Genomic DNA, 17321 nt, shown 5'->3' on the forward strand with positions numbered 1-17321 from the left:
GATCCACCAAAGAAGGGAAATCCATGGTGGCAGAACGTCGAGGTTGTTGGGAAGATTTAAGTATATTCACAAAAGACTTGGGGCATTTAAAGAAAGTGTGCCCTTTCGCACCACAGAGGGAGCACTCACTTTCGTTTTGGCAAATTTTAGCCTTGTGGCCCAACTCACCACATTTCCAACATTTGACAGTGGGGCATTCTCTCGCCTGGTGGTCTGGACCTTGGCAGATGAAACACCTCACCGATTGGCCCGGATAAATAATCCTGCCATTGTAGGGGCCCAACGAGATGGAATTAGGGATAGAGATTATATGTCCAGCTTCGTCTCTACGCATCCGAACTTTGTATTTTCGGACTCCATACCAGAATCCGAATTTATCCACTGGCTTTACTGGGGGTTGAAGAATCTCGCAATACCTTTTAAGATATAACTCGATATCTTGGTCTGGAATCCTTCCAGTCCAGAACTTAACAACAAGAGTCACTACCTCTACCTGGACAGAAGACTCCACTTGCCAGTCTTTCCATTTCGGATGTGATGCGTTGGAAAGAGAGATCTCTAAGAAGCGACGTAAGGGCGCCTCTTCGGTGAAACACAGCTCAAAATCCCGTTTACTGGGCAGAGCAATGAAAGAGTATATGTCCTGCACATTCAGCCATGATGTTTGCAATATCAGCTCTTCAGCAACATAATCACGGGTCGGGGGGTCCCCGTCTCCGATGTACTTAAGTCTCACCCATAAATTGCTGAAGTTTGAAGCAAACGATAATGGGGCATACGGGGGCATGATTACATAACTAATAACCAATTACTCCGGTCTTTCCGCGCCCACTCATTTTGACAGGTTCTTTTCTTCGTAGTATCGAGACTAAGAGAAAAAAAACCCATAACTAACAGACAGAAACAAATGTGAGGGGTTGCTTGAAGGACTCCTGAATTTACATCTGATTTGTGGACGTAAAAGAAAACAGGAGTGCTTGCAACTACGCCATCTACTGGCCTTTGGCGGAAATGAGGAACAGCATGACTGTGCCTGGGGTGCAGTAGCTGTGTACTGTACACGATATGAGATTGAGTACTACATGTGTCACAGAGACAATCCAACAGTTTATATCCAGTTAATATCTTTATTAAAGGCCAATAACCAGTGGTGCCTCCAACGGAGCCAGATAGGGGGGGAAGGTCATGCCATGAAATATTATTAGTTGTCCCCAGATCAAATAGGTTGTTAATGAGGTTTTACCTTGAAACTCTGAATACCAGAACGTCCATACTTCCAGAATCAATGTAGTTTTAGAAGTGTGTTTATATTGGCTTTAGTACATGCAATAGCATTCACAGATGATCGCAACAGATTATTCAGAATGTCAATACTATATTTTCTGACTTGAAAGCGGCGGGGAGTCATACTGTGGGAGCACTATATCTATGATCTCTACTTGACTGGACTGATCTGGACAGCTTCACAGTATAATTTTTCTGTATGTTATCAATGTTAGTGTCAAAGTCTGAAGACAGTTTGTGCAGTGAGATTAGTTTAACAGAGTTCCCAAAAGTCAGCTTCAATGCAACATCAGCGATGTGGCCTAGGTATTGGATCAACGCCAGCGGAACATGACGATGCTGTGTTTCCATGCTCAAAGTTAGTTCAAAGAATTGTGTTAAATTGTTAGTTTTTTATACATCTTTGGGGAGTGAAAAAAAAAATATGCACCTGTGAACTGAACATGAACTGTGAAAAATATCTGATCCATGTTAGGCTTATTGTTATGTACATTCATAGTTTATAGCCAATTTAAACAACTCTAAAGGTACTTTAGAGCAGGGGTGTCACAGTCTTCTTCTACTGTAAGTAATGTAAACTTATGTGTAGCAGGAAAGAATTGGAAGTACTGGTGCTTAGATCAAGTTACTGGATGCCACCTTCATGCCAAGCATATGGCTTCTATTATATAAAAAAAAAACTGTCTTGTACTGTCTTGTATGAGGTTAATGTTATTGTAAGAAAGGAGCGCGCTCTCTGTGTGAGTGTGTTGGCTCTGAAAAGAGCCGTTGTTTGTAGGAGGGCGTGCAGACAGCTTAAGCCCTCTCTCCGCGGATGCGGCGAGCCAGTTGAATGTCTTTGGGCATGATGGTGACCCTCTTGGCGTGGATGGCGCACAGGTTGGTGTCCTCGAAGAGTCCGACCAGGTAAGCCTCGCTGGCCTCCTGCAGAGCCATGACAGCTGAGCTCTGGAAGCGCAAGTCGGTCTTGAAATCCTGAGCGATCTCGCGGACCAGGCGCTGGAAGGGCAGCTTGCGAATGAGCAGCTCGGTGGACTTCTGGTAACGGCGGATCTCGCGCAGAGCCACGGTGCCGGGCCTGTAACGGTGAGGTTTCTTGACGCCTCCGGTGGCCGGGGCGCTCTTACGAGCGGCCTTGGTGGCCAGCTGCTTTCTGGGGGCTTTGCCGCCAGTGGATTTGCAAGCGGTCTGCTTGGTTCTTGCCATTCTTTCTCTCTTTGGTCGTGTCCAAATTCATGGGCTGCATTCTCCTGAGGCCACATTTGTAGACCGATTACGTCACAGCGACGCGCCGAAGGCTGTCCAAATTCGTAGACTCCTCCGAATGCAGCCGACAAATGCGTCCTCCTTTTCCCCGAATTTGAAGGATGGGTCGGGTGTGTCCTTCGTGGCCTACCATATCCCAGAATTCATAGCGCCCAGCCAAACTCCAGTTTCCAGCAATGCTACTAAGTTTTAAAATTACTCATACTAATCTTTCTGGGTCACCAAATAAACTTTTAACATATTTTCAGGCGAAAAAGTAGCTGTGTAAACATCAAATATCTGCTCGGTTTATCAAGATATCGCATATTTGCAAAAGTGCTTCGACGTTTTCGGAGATGTCTGCTACCCACCAGCTCGACAGCTAACCGGGAGCTCGAGGGTTAGTGATGCGGCTGAGAACGGCACAACTCCCGGCACATCATTTTCAGATCCCCGCGGACTTTCGCTGCTCGGGTTAAACGTAATATATAAGTCACTTAGACAACCTAAAAATGTTATTGTTGGGCTTTTTTCAGTGTTTTGTTTGTTCGTAAGTAAATCGGTTTGGCTGAGATTAAAGTTATTAGATTAGATTAGATAAAATAAAACTTTATTAATCCCCCGGGTGGCATTTACCCTGGCATTTGGATGCACCACCGCGGGAGTTGCTGTGTGCCCTGACGGAGGACTACGTGGAGTATTTGCGTCACGGCGCTGTGCTGAAAGGACTCGAAAAGGCTGTCGCTCACTCCAAATATGAGGAGGACGTGCTCATCAACAACCACACTTGTATTTGGGGTTCCTACTGGAAAGACGGCTTCTAGGGGTACAAGTGTTGCCACTCCATGGTCAAACAGAGTTACTGCACAGGATCAGCTGGAATTGGAATTAACAACTCAGAGTGCACTCCATTTGAAGAGGCAATAACTGAGCCACAGGAGGAGGAACAGCCCAAGACTCTGCTAGAAATGCATCAAGATAAGATGAAAGAGAAGAACAGAAAGAACAAGAAGCTCGACTCCGACAGCAGTGATTCGGAGGATGAGGAGAAGAAGAAGGAAAAGCTGAAGAAGGCTCTAGAAGCAGAGGACAAGCGGGTGAAGCAGGTGAAGCAGGTGGAGATGCTAATGCAGCTGGATGAGGGGAAGAGGCCGTACAACAGCTTGTTTGAAGTAAAGGCGCCCACTGAGGAGGAGATGGTGTTACGTTCCCCTGGGGGGGTCTAGGCGGTGAGGGGGAAGTAACAAAAGTGACCGGGTCAGAAAAAGGAATCAAGGAGGCGAAAAGTTAAATAAAACAGTTTTATTGAAGTAATTCAACTAAAAGAGACGGACAAGCCGCTATCACCATAAAAGTAACACAAACAAAACTCAGGCGTTGGTCAGTAATGCAAAAAGTCAAAAGGAAAACGCAGCTCACTAGCTGAAAACCACAAAACACAGCTCACCAGCTGGAAACACTGAAAAGCCACTCAGCTCACTAGCTGTACCCACACAAATGGCACTCTGGCCCAGAGCTCACCCTGCTCTGGGCTTAAATACCTTTAATTGCTGATGGGAGTCAGCTGTACAGGAGGGAAAGGTGGCACCTCAGGCAGAGGAGGTAGTGGGACATGCCCACACAGGCACCTTCAGGAGAGAGAGAGAGGCCCTGCTAGGGCCGTAACACCCCCTCCCATAAATGCAAACCCATGGTTTGTCAAATTTACGATAACACAAAGTGACTCCATAGCTGTTTCATGAAGAAATTGCAGGTTTTCCACCTACCAAACCCCATAGCACCGGTTAGGCATTGCCTGCGGAAACTGCCAATCCCATCTCAGTGGGTTCACAACATTCCCAGAGAGTGGCCCCAAACCCTCGAAACAGTGTCCCATGGGATAGCCAGGGCTTCGAACTATCACGTGTGGAGAACCCAGCAGGCAGCTAGCGGGCTTCACTGAAACACAGACATACTTGTTAGCAAGGGGTGCAGATCTGAAGGGTGGTTTTGAACATGAACCGGAGAAAGGGTCAACCAGGGGCAGCTCAGGGTTAGTTGGCCTCGTACCCTGCTTACGGGGTGCTACCGAGCAATTGTGCTCCAGGTTTAGCCTTTCAGTAGGCCTGGCAAGCTTGTCAGTTTGAGAGCCACGACTGACTTTTCTCAAAACAGGCCCCTTTTGTGTTGAGTGGGCTTTCTGTTTGAGTGCCAGTTTGACACAATTGGCAACCACATGGCCAGGCTTGTGACAGAAAAAACACAGTTTGGGCCTAGGTCTTAAAACCATAACTGCATTTTCCTTATTAGCTGGCCCACTCTTACCTGTCCAGGATGCGCTATAGTGCAGATGGATATCCTATCCGACAGCACTTGCTTTATGAGTCAGCTTAAACTCATCTGCCAGGGTGGCAGCTTGCTGTAAAGTTGTAGCCCTCTGTTCACTTAAATAAAGGGCAACAGACTTAGGAACAGAGTTTTTAAAGTCCTCCACCAGCATAAGCTCACGTATGGACCCCACATCATTAACCTGGCTTGCAGAACACCACCTATCAAAGAGCTTTGCCTTCTCCCTAGCGAAGTCAAGATAGGACTGTCCCTGTGCCAACTCCAACCCTCGAAAATGCTGCCTATAGGCCTCAGGTACCAGTTCATAGGCTTGGAGGACGGCACTTTTGATCTTTCCATAAACTAGGCCATCCTGCCCAGACAGAACAGAACAAGCTTCTTGAGCCTTACCTGTCAACCTACACAGCAACATCACCCCCCACACATCTTGAGGCCACTGCAGTGCAGTTGCTAGGCGTTCGAATACACTGAAAAAGCTGTGAACACTGGATTCGCAGAAGACTGGAACCAGGTGAATATTATTGCTCAAAAACGAGCCTCTAGACACCTGTACACTAGCAGCTGTGTCATCCATTTTGGGGATGGTGAAGGGTTAGAAAACACACCCTTAATTAAGACAATTAACAGCCAACTACACAACTTACTTTAGCTGACCAACTTACCTCTCGCCACGCACCCGTTAACAAAAACAACTTACCCAGTTCCAAAACCTTGCCCTGCCTATCTTCCGGAGCGTGCTGGGCTCGAGGCAACTTTAAAGGCAGAACTTCAGCGACCGGAGCCCTGAATTGCCTACCCCCAACAGAGAATTAATCCCCACCCAGGATTACTCCAAAAATAACAAAGGCAAAATAACAAAAGAGTGCCCGAAGGAGGAACTTAAAAAGCTCAGCTGGACACTCACCTACCTTAACTGGGAAGTTAGGAATCTCTAAAAGGTGCCAAAGCGAGATAAACAACAAAAACCAAATCCAGCACAGAATTCCTTGTTCAATTATCCCGGACGAGCCCCCACTTGTTACGGTCCCCTGGGGGGGGGGGGGGGGGGGGGAAGTAACAAAAGGAGTCAGAAAAAGGAGTCAAGGAGGCGAAACAATTGAATAAAACAATTTTATTGAAGAAGTTCAACTAAAAGAGACGGACAAGCCGCTATCACCATAAAAGTAACACAAACAAAACTCAGGCGTTGGTCAGTAATGCAAAAAGTCAAAAGGAAAACGCAGCTCACTAGCTGAAAACCACAAAACACAGCTCACCAGCTGGAAACACTGAAAAACCACTCAGCTCACTAGCTGTACCCACACAAATGGCACTCTGGTCCAGAGCTCACCCTGCTCTGGGCTTAAATACCTTTAATTGCTGATGGGAGTCAGCTGTACAGGAGGGAAAGGTGGCACCTCAGGCAGAGGAGGTAGTGGGACATGCCCATACAGGCACCTTCAGGAGAGAGAGAGAGGCCCTGCTAGGGCCGTAACAATGGAGGCCTTCCGCATGAAACGCAGCAGGCCAGATGATCCCATGGCTTCCTTCTTGGGACAGTGACCTTTTCAGTAGGGGTGGGTTTTTATAATCGATTCATCGATTAAAATCGATTCTGGCTTGGATAACGTAAAATCGATTCATTAAAATCCTGAATCGATTTTTTAATATAAATTTATTTTGTCCGAAATGCCAGAATCTCTGGTGACATCTCACAAAATTTCAAGAACCACCAAACAGTAAATGAGAGCAGGTACAGGGATTCTGCACATTTGTTTCTGAACAGCCAAAATGAGTGGAAGAGGAAAGGGAGGTTTTGTCGCCTGAGTTTATCCCTTCCCTTCTGCTTGTAGCCCTTGTGTTCTTGAACATGCCCCCTTATGTGCCTTTGCCCTATGCCTCTAAATTTGGCAACCTATGGGTAAGGTTGAAATATGGTGGAAGTAACGACCCACCCTCCCGCGATTATGTGGCGGAGGAACTCCTTTTCCAATCTTCTTGGGTAAACCCCCAGGACATCTATTCTTTCATTTCGTTACCCAATAGAAGAGAGTTTGAGCTGTGCTTCCTTCAAGAAGCCCCCTTACGACGGTTCTTGGAAATTCATCATACCAACTTAAATCACCCGAAGTGGAAGGAATGGTCTGTAGAATCTCCAGTCCAGCTAGAAGGCACAACAATTGTGGTGAAATTTTGGACAGGGAGAGTTCCAGACCAGGACATTGAGCTCTATCTACAAAGGTACTGTGAAGTCTTGCAACCTCCTGTGAAGCCGGTTGAGAAATTCGGCTTATGGTACGGAGTAAGAAAATTCAAAGTACGAATGCGGAGAGATGGAGCAGGTCATATTGTTTCCATCCCTAACTCCATCTCTTTGGGCCCCTTTAATGGGCGTGTCATATATCCTGGACAGGCAAACAGATGTTTCGTCTGCCAAGCTTTAGACCATCAAGCAAGATACTGTCCTACCTTTAAGTGCTGGAAATGCGGGGAGTTGGGTCATAAAGCTAAAGAATGCCAAAATGACAGCGAGTGTTCTCTATGCGGACTGAAGGGACACACCTTCTTTAAATGTCCCAAATCCTTTGCTAATATAACTAAAGCTTCCCAGCAGCCCTCCACGGGTGCTTTTCGCACGAACCTTCCAACCATCTCAGCGCTGTCAGTGGCTTCAAATCCAGCCCCGCTACAGGAAAGGCCCGCACATGGAAATGTGTCCTCGATAAATCCATTGGCTGTCTCAGATGCTGCCTCAGGACAAGAACCAGGCAGTCGTAACACAACAAATCTTCCGGGAGTAACGGAGCCGCAGACACACAATAACAACATAAAAGAGGATTTGACACTTTCAAGACAACCCGAAGAAATGGCAGTTGGAGGTGGAGAGGAACCGGGAGACCAATCCTTCTCACAAACCTCTGATGTGGAATGTGAGAGCGATGACGAGCGAAGAGAAAGCGAGGAGGAAAATTCATCTGAAAGCTATCTAAGTGCAAGTGATAGTGAAGAATCACCCATTTCGACTCCTGTGGAGATTTCTCCTACAGATGATCCTGCAGGACAAGATGATGTGGATCCACAAATAGGGATTTTTCCTAACAAACAGCATCCTGCGATGGAGGAATTGGTCAATGAAACAACGACAGGAGGAAGGAAAAGAAGTGTCTCGATGGCGTCTTATGGCAGAGATAAGAGAAAAGACGATCGATCCAGCCCTCCGCAAGGTAATGTTGAATCTACAATGTTCCCTCCCTCTACTGAATAACCCTCCTACTACATAAATATGAGCATTCTTAAAATAATAACATGGAATGTTAGAGGGTTACAATCAGAAAGACTAAGGAAGAAGAAAGTGCTTTTTCTGCAAAAACTGGACTATGACATATTATGCCTACAAGAATTAAGATTGAAAACTAAGGAAGATATTGAAGAACTGATTAAATTATGGGGTCCAAGCCACTCAGTAGTCTCAATAGGGGAAGATAGTGCAGACGGGGTGGGCTTTTTCTTCAAAAACACTCATGTGAACATCATAAAGAAAAGAGATATAATACCAGGACGGCTGTTACTTGTTGATTGCCATTATGGTGGTCAAAAATTTCGGTTAATTAATGTGTATACCGCACCAGAAAGAACAAAGAAAATGCAATTGCTAAAGAAAATGAGACATTTGTTGGAATGTGGGTTTAATACTGTTCTATGTGGGGATTTTAATATGGTTACGGAAGAGAATGATAGGATTGCTAGTACGATTTTCAAAGAGTCCAGGGAAGGCAAATTACTTACACAAATATGTAATGACGCATCTCTTAGGGATTTATATAGGATCTTAAACCCTCAGACAATTCATTTTACAAGGTTTGACTCATCCTCTAAAACTAGAATAGATAGGATTTATATATCTTCCGAGATTGTAGCTTTAAGATATAATGATTTCGTAACTGATTTCTCTGATCATAAGGTAGTCAGAGCTACGATTTTGTGTGGCACTGACCCCCCTTCCACTTATTGGAAATTAAATACGAGCTGTCTAAGTGACGGGGCACTAGTTTCGGAATTAAAGGTAGAAATTGTGAAAGTTTTGCAACTTAAAAAACTCACAACATCTGATATACAATTGTGGGAGATACTGAAAGAACGGATGCGAAATTTTTTTAAATTTAAATGTAGAGAAATAAATTATGCAAAAAATATAAAGTATAACGAACAAGTAAATCAATACATATTGTTGAAGAATAAAATATTTAGAAAAGAGGATGAAGAGAACCAGATTGAAGAACTTAGAGTTAGTATTGAAAAAGTAAATAATGAAATATTATTTAACATACAAAAATCAATGGGAGGTGATATAAATGGTAATAAAGATTATATGATTGGTGCTAACCAAAAGAAACGTAATAATGATTTCATTTCTTCTATAAGAGATGAGGGAGGAAACTCCTTCGTAAAAGAAGTAGATAAAAGGCGAGTTATCAGAAGGCTATGTGCCCATATGTTCTCTCCGTTATCTACAAAAACAAGTGCAGTAAAATATTTGTTAAGTAAAATAGAGCCTCTGGACTCCATCCAATATACCTCACTTTTAGGAAATATTACTAAAGAGGAGGTAGAATGTGCGATCAGTCAGTTAAACATAAACAAAACCCCTGGTTTAGATGGGCTTCCGTCCGAATTTTATAAAATAGTTGTGAATGAAATATCCAAATTTTTAGCCACTGTTTTTAATGAAGGCATGCATGAGGGAACTTTGGGTGACTCCTTTTATAATGGATTAATGTGTTTGCTATATAAGAAAGGGGAAAGAGATAATATAAATAATTATAGACAATTGACAATAATGAATGTTGATTACAAAATATTTGCTAAAATAATTATGAATAGGTTTGAAGAGGTATTAGATAAAATTATAGAAAAAGAGCAAACGTGCAATAAGAGGTCGTCTGATGTGGGATAATTTATGTACTCTGCGTGAAATAATTTACAGTAGAAAAGACACAGAATTTTTTATTCTAAGTCTCGACCAAAGGAAAGCTTTTGATTACATCTCCCACTCTTATTTGTGGGAAGTAATGAAAGCATATAATATGCCTGAAACCTTCATCTCCATGATTAAAGTATTATATAAAAAATCCCTTGTCCAGATTAAAGTAAACGGAAGACTGACCGAACCCTTCCATGTCGAATGTGGAGTGAAACAAGGATGTCCTTTAAGCGCAGCCTTATATGTTCTGGCAATAAATCCGTTACTTAAAACAATCAATAGTGATAGCCGTTTTACTGGATACATCCTAAATGACACCTACAAGGTGACAGCCCTTGCTTATGCGGATGATGTCTCTGTAATTATTAAAGATCAAAAGGAGCTATCAATACTTAAGGATTTGCTAACAAAATACGAACAAGCTTCTGGTGCTAAGCTAAACCAGGAAAAGACCGAAGGAGTTTGGTTTGGACAAAACTTAAAAGAACCTGTAATTGATTTAAAAACTAACAAAGAGATGAAGATTTTAGGTATTTGGATTACTAAAAATGATCCATGTCTTTTGAATTGGAAAAAGAAAGAGAGTGAAATAGAAAACGAAGTAGCTAAATGGGACAATAAAAATACAAATTATAAAGCGCGTGTGAATATCTTGAAAACACATGTAGTCTCAAAGATGTTGTTTCTGGCTACTGTCTTTCCCCCTCCTCACAAAACTGTTATTAAATTAAGTAAATTGTGTACCAAATTGATTTGGGGGACAAACCGCGAAGTAACACAGAGGAAATTAATGTATAAAGGAAAAGAAAATGGAGGATTAGGAGCGCCAGATCTTAGTGTTAATTTGATGGTTCCTTTTCTAAAAAATGTATATAGCGCATTTGAGCGAAGCACCCACTGGATCCAAGGGAAGGAATCTTTGTGGAAAAAAATGAAAGGGAGAGCCCGAACGGGAGTGCCATACTTTAAACTTGTGTTTGGGGATCTTGTGGATCAGTGGAAATTGGATGATTTAAATCTTTTACAATTAAATTCAAAACAGATATATAATAAAATCAATCTAAAAAAAAATGAAGGTATGATACAATATAAGGCTGTGGAAAAAGAAGAAAATCAGAAAATAGTTAAAAACATATATGACAAAGTAATATCCGAGAACATGAGAGATACAGTGTGGCTTATCTCTGTCGGACGTCTCCCAGTAAGAGCTGTGGTTCTGTGGAGTTGCTTCGTTACCACTAAGAAATGCCCTATGGGGAATTGTGATGAAGACGAAACACTTGATCATCTATTGATATCGTGTTACAGGACGGTTGAAATAAGGAGGAGGATGGAAAAACTAGGTTTTAATATTGAAAATAATATAAAATCAGTAAGATATGGTTTGTTTAAAGAAAAGATGAGTGAAAATAAAAGAAGATTGTTTTGGTTGGTGATGTGTATTATAAATGTCCACATATGGAAAACAAGAGCTAAATGTGTTATAGAACAAAAAATGATAAGTAGTTTTACCGTATGTAAAAACATTGTCACTGATCTGAGAAGAAGAAAAACAAGAGATATGAAATTAGGAAATGATTTGCCGTGGGAGCTTTTATTATTGTAATATGTAAAATAAGATGTGAATAATTTTGTGCATGGCGCTTGTATTATGTGTATTTGTAATTGTGAATATTGATATTTAAATAAAGTGATTTAAAAAAAAAAAAAAAAAGGAGTCAAGGAGGCGAAACAATTGAATAAAACAATTTTATTGAAGAAGTTCAACTAAAAGAGACGGACAAGCTGCTATCACCATAAAAGTAACACAAACAAAACTCAGGCGTTGGTCAGTAATGCAAAAAGTCAAAAGGAAAACGCAGCTCACTAGCTGAAAACCACAAAACACAGCTCACCAGCTGGAAACACCGAAAAACCACTCAGCTCACTAGCTGTACCCACACAAATGGCACTCTGGTCCAGAGCTCACCCTGCTCTGGGCTTAAATACCTTTAATTGCTGATGGGAGTCAGCTGTACAGGAGGGAAAGGTGGCACCTCAGGCAGAGGAGGTAGTGGGACATGCCCATACAGGCACCTTCAGGAGAGAGAGAGAGGCCCTGCTAGGGCCGTAACAATGGAGGCCTTCCGCATGAAACGCAGCAGGCCAGATGATCCCATGGCTTCCTTCTTGGGACAGTGACCTTTTCAGTAGGGGTGGGTTTTTATAATCGATTCATCGATTAAAATCGATTCTGGCTTGGATAACGTAAAATCGATTCATTAAAATCCTGAATCGATTTTTTAATATAAATTTATTTTGTCCGAAATGCCAGAATCTCTGGTGACATCTCACAAAATTTCAAGAACCACCAAACAGTAAATGAGAGCAGGTACAGGGATTCTGCACATAGACTTAAACACACAGCGCAACCCGCGGATCAGAATCAGTTAGATGTCGCCTTTCTCACAGTCGGGGCTGAAAGCTGACAGCTCGCTGATCCGGGTCCGCGCTTTGTGTTCACGCCCTTTATGCGCTGATTCTAAAGCTGTTAGTTTGATCTCTCTCCAAACAATATTGACCGAACCAGCAGCAAAAGAAGATCCAAACGCTTCACATAAACATCGTCATGAATTCACTCTTTTACTGTTTTGCTTCCATTGCGATGCGCAGCTCTCTCTCTCTCCCTCTCCCCCCCCCCCCCTCTCTCGAACAGTTTCGCTTTCTTCATTATTCGCTTGCTTGTTACGCACAAGTCTACTGTTGTTTACAGCGCTGTCGGCCGCTTTTTTTTTCCCTTTTACATTCTTCCGAAAAGAAAACCTCATTTCTGCTGTTCAATACTGAACAAATTTAAACTTTTTAATATTATTCAAAATGCAAAATGCTTAGCCGTGTGTCTAATAAAACCGCTGTAACGTCAGAGGTAATGTTCATTAATTAATGGTTTTTGAAGGAAAAAATGTGTCCATCCCGGTTTTCCCTCCAAGGCACGAGCGATAAGCAGAGTTCTGTCCTTTCCTTCTAAGATTCCTAATTATTTAAAGTAACACTCAGGTATGCCATTCAGCGTGTTAGTACGAGCTCGGGAGCAGCTTGGGAGAACAAGAAAACAGAGACTGCTTTAGGTTGCCTTCCCAATCGACTCAAAGGTTTATTAAGTATACAACAGCTTATATAGAGGAAAAAAAGGTTCGTGTGTCAGCAAGTTCTCAGTTCAAACCGGTACAGACCAAATAAGGAAACGTCTTCCTGCCTTGTGAGCAAAGAAGTATCCTGTGTGTAGTTTATCAGTTCAGCTACAATTTATGATCATCCCAGCAAAATACACTCCTAGACATAGAATACAGAGTTCTTTCATTAGTGAATTCTGAAACAAACCACCTGGCCTTTAACGAGCCTTTTTCTAAGAGATAAAGAAGGGAGGATGGGAGTAAGGAAGTGGTCTCGTCTCTGTGGTTTTTTCGACCTTGGGGTACCAGCCTGTGAGTCTTACACATCAATTCTTGGGTCAGAGAGAAAGAGAAAAACAACTAGTAAATGGGCCTTATTGAGTAACTCTTTTCTGTATAATATCACAATAAAACAATATCCTGTAAATGCTACCATGGTATCAAAATATCACAACAGTTTTCTTTCGTTTTTGATGTACTGCAGAATATTTTTATAAAATCCCAGGCCAGGAAAACCTTCATGTTTTTCTGTGTTTTATCCTCAGCTACTTTGACACAAAGGCATCTGCTGTGATGCTCACACCTTGGATAAAGTCTTGCGAGTGTCAGCTTCCTTTTTATAGATACAAAAATATGTAAATGTTCTGATCTGAATTATACTTCTGACTGTCAAAATTTCCCAGATTTAAATCGAATCGAATCGAATTAAATCGAATCGTGGATCGAATCGATTTGGGACCTTGTGAATCGGAATTGAATCGATTCTAGAAATCAGTGACGATACCCAGCCCTACTTTTCAGTCCCGGCAGATTCCCCTAAACTCTCCCCAAGGACTCTACTAGAGCAGCTACTCAGTAAAATATAAAATCCCACATTCACTCAAGTTTTGTGTTTTGGAAAGAAGTGCTGGAGAAACTGTACAGTATTTTGTAAAAGTTAATGTTAACACATAGTTTTGAAACTGCATGTCCATAAAATGTAGAACAACAATAAAAAAGGTGTTTCACTTCAACAGGAGACATTTAAATACTTTCAAACCTTTCAAATTCAGTCTTTACAGGAAACATGAGAAACGTAACTGCATTTCTTTTTATAATAAAATCCATGAGGAAAAAAAAAAAAAAAAAAAGCAAAACCGGAGACAAAGCCAGAGCTAAGGCTAAGACCCGTTCATCCCGTGCCGGGCTCCAGTTCCACGTGGGTCGTGTCCACAGACTGCTGCGCAAAGGCAACTATGCGCAGCGCGTGGGTGCCGGCGCCCCCGTCTACCTGGCAGCTGTGCTCGAGTACCTGACCGCTGAGATCCTCGAGCTGGCTGGCAACGCAGCCCGCGACAACAAGAAGACTCGTATTATCCCACGTCACCTGCAGCTGGCTGTGCGCAACGACGAGGAGCTCAACAAGCTCCAGGCCGTGCTGCTGCCCAAGAAGACCGAGAAGCCTGTCAAGGCCAAGTAAATGCCAAAGCCTCTGCTTCACGCACGAAACAAATAAACAAAGGCTCTTTTCAGAGCCACACACTTCTTTCTGAGCAAACATCCTTGTGTATATGGAAATGTAGTATTACCTTATTCTCGCTGACTTCCGTGTGTGTGTAAGATAAGATAAGATAAGATAAGATAGAACTTTATTAATCCCTCGGGTGGGTTCCTCTGGGAAATTCGATTTCCAAAAAAGCACAGCACCGACAGAAGTTACAGAGTTATACACACACACATATATATAAATACAGAGACAATATAAATAAAATATACGAAGGGGATAAATAGAATAAATAGGAATAAAAATAAAAATACAAGTGAATTGCACATTTCAAGTATTGAGTCTATTGCACCGTTGACTATTTACAAAAGTATTGCACAAAAGGTATTGTACAGTGAGGTGAAGAGGCACTACAGCTTAGTTGTTCCCTCCTTTGTCCTCCTGTTTCCCCTCCCTCTCCCCACCAGAGAGGAGTTAAACAGTGTATGTATAATCATTACCTTTTAGTTACTTACCTCTTATTACTCTTTCAAAATGATTCCAGAAAATATTTCTTTTCAGCAACTCATGTAATACTGAACACTTCTTCTTGGATCAAAACCACTTGCAGTCTCTCTCGCAGCGTGACCGATGCCCGTGCCTTTTTGACCTCTGTTAGCTTGTATCTTTCAGAAATCTGTCACTTTATTCTAACAAACTTGCTCAGGTCAAAAGATCACGTTCAACACAACTGACTACATCACATTTTTACGGTCTTAACAATTCGGAGCTACTCATTACTGACATGCTAACTACGGCCGTAGAAATGCATCATGGTTGACATTAAAAGCAGATCCTAAGCTCGTGGAAACAGACACGACGTGGTTCATGACCAATGTTCCCTCTAATTTTTCATGTGTCTGAGCGAACACACAAACTCCCTGAGCGGACACTTGGACCACTGTGAGCAACAGCAGACGTGTGCACTGTGGTCACGCAGGCATCAAATCCATCCAAGTTACATGGTTTAATAAAGTAATCAAATTACAGCATTTACATTTATGTTAGACTACTTTTAATTAAGTGCTTTAGCCCCACTTACAATGAAAATTAAAAAAAAATCTTGTTCATGACCTGTGTAGTATGCTAACACAATTGGAAGTAAAAATAACTTGAACTCCAACTTTGAAAACACAACTTTTTGTTTTTTTAATATAAAGCTGTGACTTGTATTATGAGTCTGTGGTCTGGGAGAGAGTCCTGTAACTCTCTGTCTGCAAAATACAGCATACAATGACCAATGTTGGGCAATTAATTATATAGTTACTTCTTCAAAAAAGTAACTGAGATTTGCAAATTTTTTTGCAGCTGTTTATCTAAAAATGCAGCCAAGGCGTTTTTTTAAAATAAACATTTCAAACTTTCTACAGAACAATCAGCTGTTCTGCATCAAATCTGAATCCACACAAATTATTTGTGCCACTCCAAAAAATAATTTCTGTCCACTATGAGATGAAGGAGAACAACAGCCTGATACCTGCAGGCCTGACAGCAGCAGATGTATCACTGCTGTAACACCTGTAACATTCAGCAGTCGCCTCGTTGTTCTGAAACACACAACAAAACTATTGACTACACTACACACTAACCACACAAGATTTGCGCTAAACATCGCAAATCTCTCACATCTCAAAACATTCCTAAAACTTTTCCCCTTCCTAAACAACTGTTGCCATATCATTTTTTCATTGGTTGACACGGTACATTTTTTGACCAATAGGAAAGGGGGGGGGGGGGGGGGGGTGTTTTGTTTTTGCTCACAGGCTTTTGAGCGTTTTCCTTATAAAACGCCGTTTTTACCATTTCTTCCCGCAGTAAATATAAACAACGACAGTATTCAGGAAGAAAACCAAACATTGCAGATATTTTATCATAACTGGTTTTATGTGGCCGATCAACACAATTTAAAAACTGGTATAAAGTCCACACTTTTTCCACCAATTGTTCCGTCTGTCCTGCTCACATCTCCAAAGATTGTACATGTTGTCATGACCGTGGCTTCACTCCACATCAGCCACGCCGCTTTGCTAGCTAAAACACCGGTGTCAGCACATAAGGACGCTGTCATAGCCTGTCAACGACGTTGATTAGCTGCGTATATACGAATGTGAATCACATTATTGGCTGGACTATGGGATAAGGTGGCATTGTTCTAATCCCATACGGGAGCAGCCAGTCACTTACTGACTAACACTGCAAAACAGAATTGTTAAAGTTTTAATTTTAATTTCAATTCAGGTTAGATTTTTTTTGTGCGCAACGCAGATTTTCTGTGCGCAGAGACTGTGCCAGCAGTGCGCAATTACGCATGCGCGCAGCTTAGAGGGAACATTGTTCATGACACATGAGGCAAGACCACAAACTTTGTCAAACGCAAAAGCCATAACACAGAAGAGGGGGAGGGGGACGTGTGGTGGACGTACTCTGGTGCTGCAGGAACTATCCAGGTGCAGAGGGAGGAAAATGTGGAGCCATTTGCGACGTGTTCAGCACTGCTGCTGAATTTGGGAAATTTTGGAAAGTCACTTCCGTCTAGGCTTAGGTTTTTGTGTCTATATTTTGAAATAATGGGAATTCCCCCGCATCCTTAACGCCAAGGAAGCCCATTTGTTGAAATGTGCATTAATCAAAATGGTCATGACATTAGTCATGAAATAAATACATGCAACAACAAATAGCTGCATGGGTTCAGCTTTGAGTAAAGTGTGTGCTTGAAATCACCTAATATCAGTTCAACTGGCAATAAAACTGTTTCTGATTGTGAAATGTGAGCCATGATAGTAATACAAGCTGCAAGTGTTATGAGAAAAAAACAAACCCAAAAAGTATC

At 42.1% G+C, this 17321-nt stretch overlaps 1 protein-coding gene and 1 pseudogene across 2 annotated transcripts; one reads left to right on the forward strand and one right to left on the reverse strand.

Moving 5' to 3' along the window:
• Positions 1-1406: 1406 nt before the first annotated feature.
• LOC113024742 (histone H3-like) lies at positions 1407-2490 on the reverse strand. The gene has a single exon (XM_080302527.1). It carries the CDS (start codon positions 2488-2490, stop codon positions 2080-2082), a length of 411 nt encoding a protein of 136 aa, XP_080158653.1. The 3' UTR covers positions 1407-2079.
• Positions 2491-3173: 683 nt separating this feature from the next.
• On the forward strand, positions 3174-4783 carry LOC113024551 (pre-mRNA-splicing factor SLU7 pseudogene; annotated as a pseudogene). Its single transcript, XR_013909568.1, has one exon. The product of XR_013909568.1 is annotated as a pre-mRNA-splicing factor SLU7 pseudogene (transcript).
• The last annotated feature ends 12538 nt before the right edge of the window (positions 4784-17321 follow it).

This window comes from Astatotilapia calliptera, chromosome 6 (genome assembly GCF_964374335.1).
Source record: "Astatotilapia calliptera chromosome 6, fAstCal68.1, whole genome shotgun sequence".
Classification (NCBI taxonomy): domain Eukaryota; kingdom Metazoa; phylum Chordata; class Actinopteri; order Cichliformes; family Cichlidae; genus Astatotilapia; species Astatotilapia calliptera.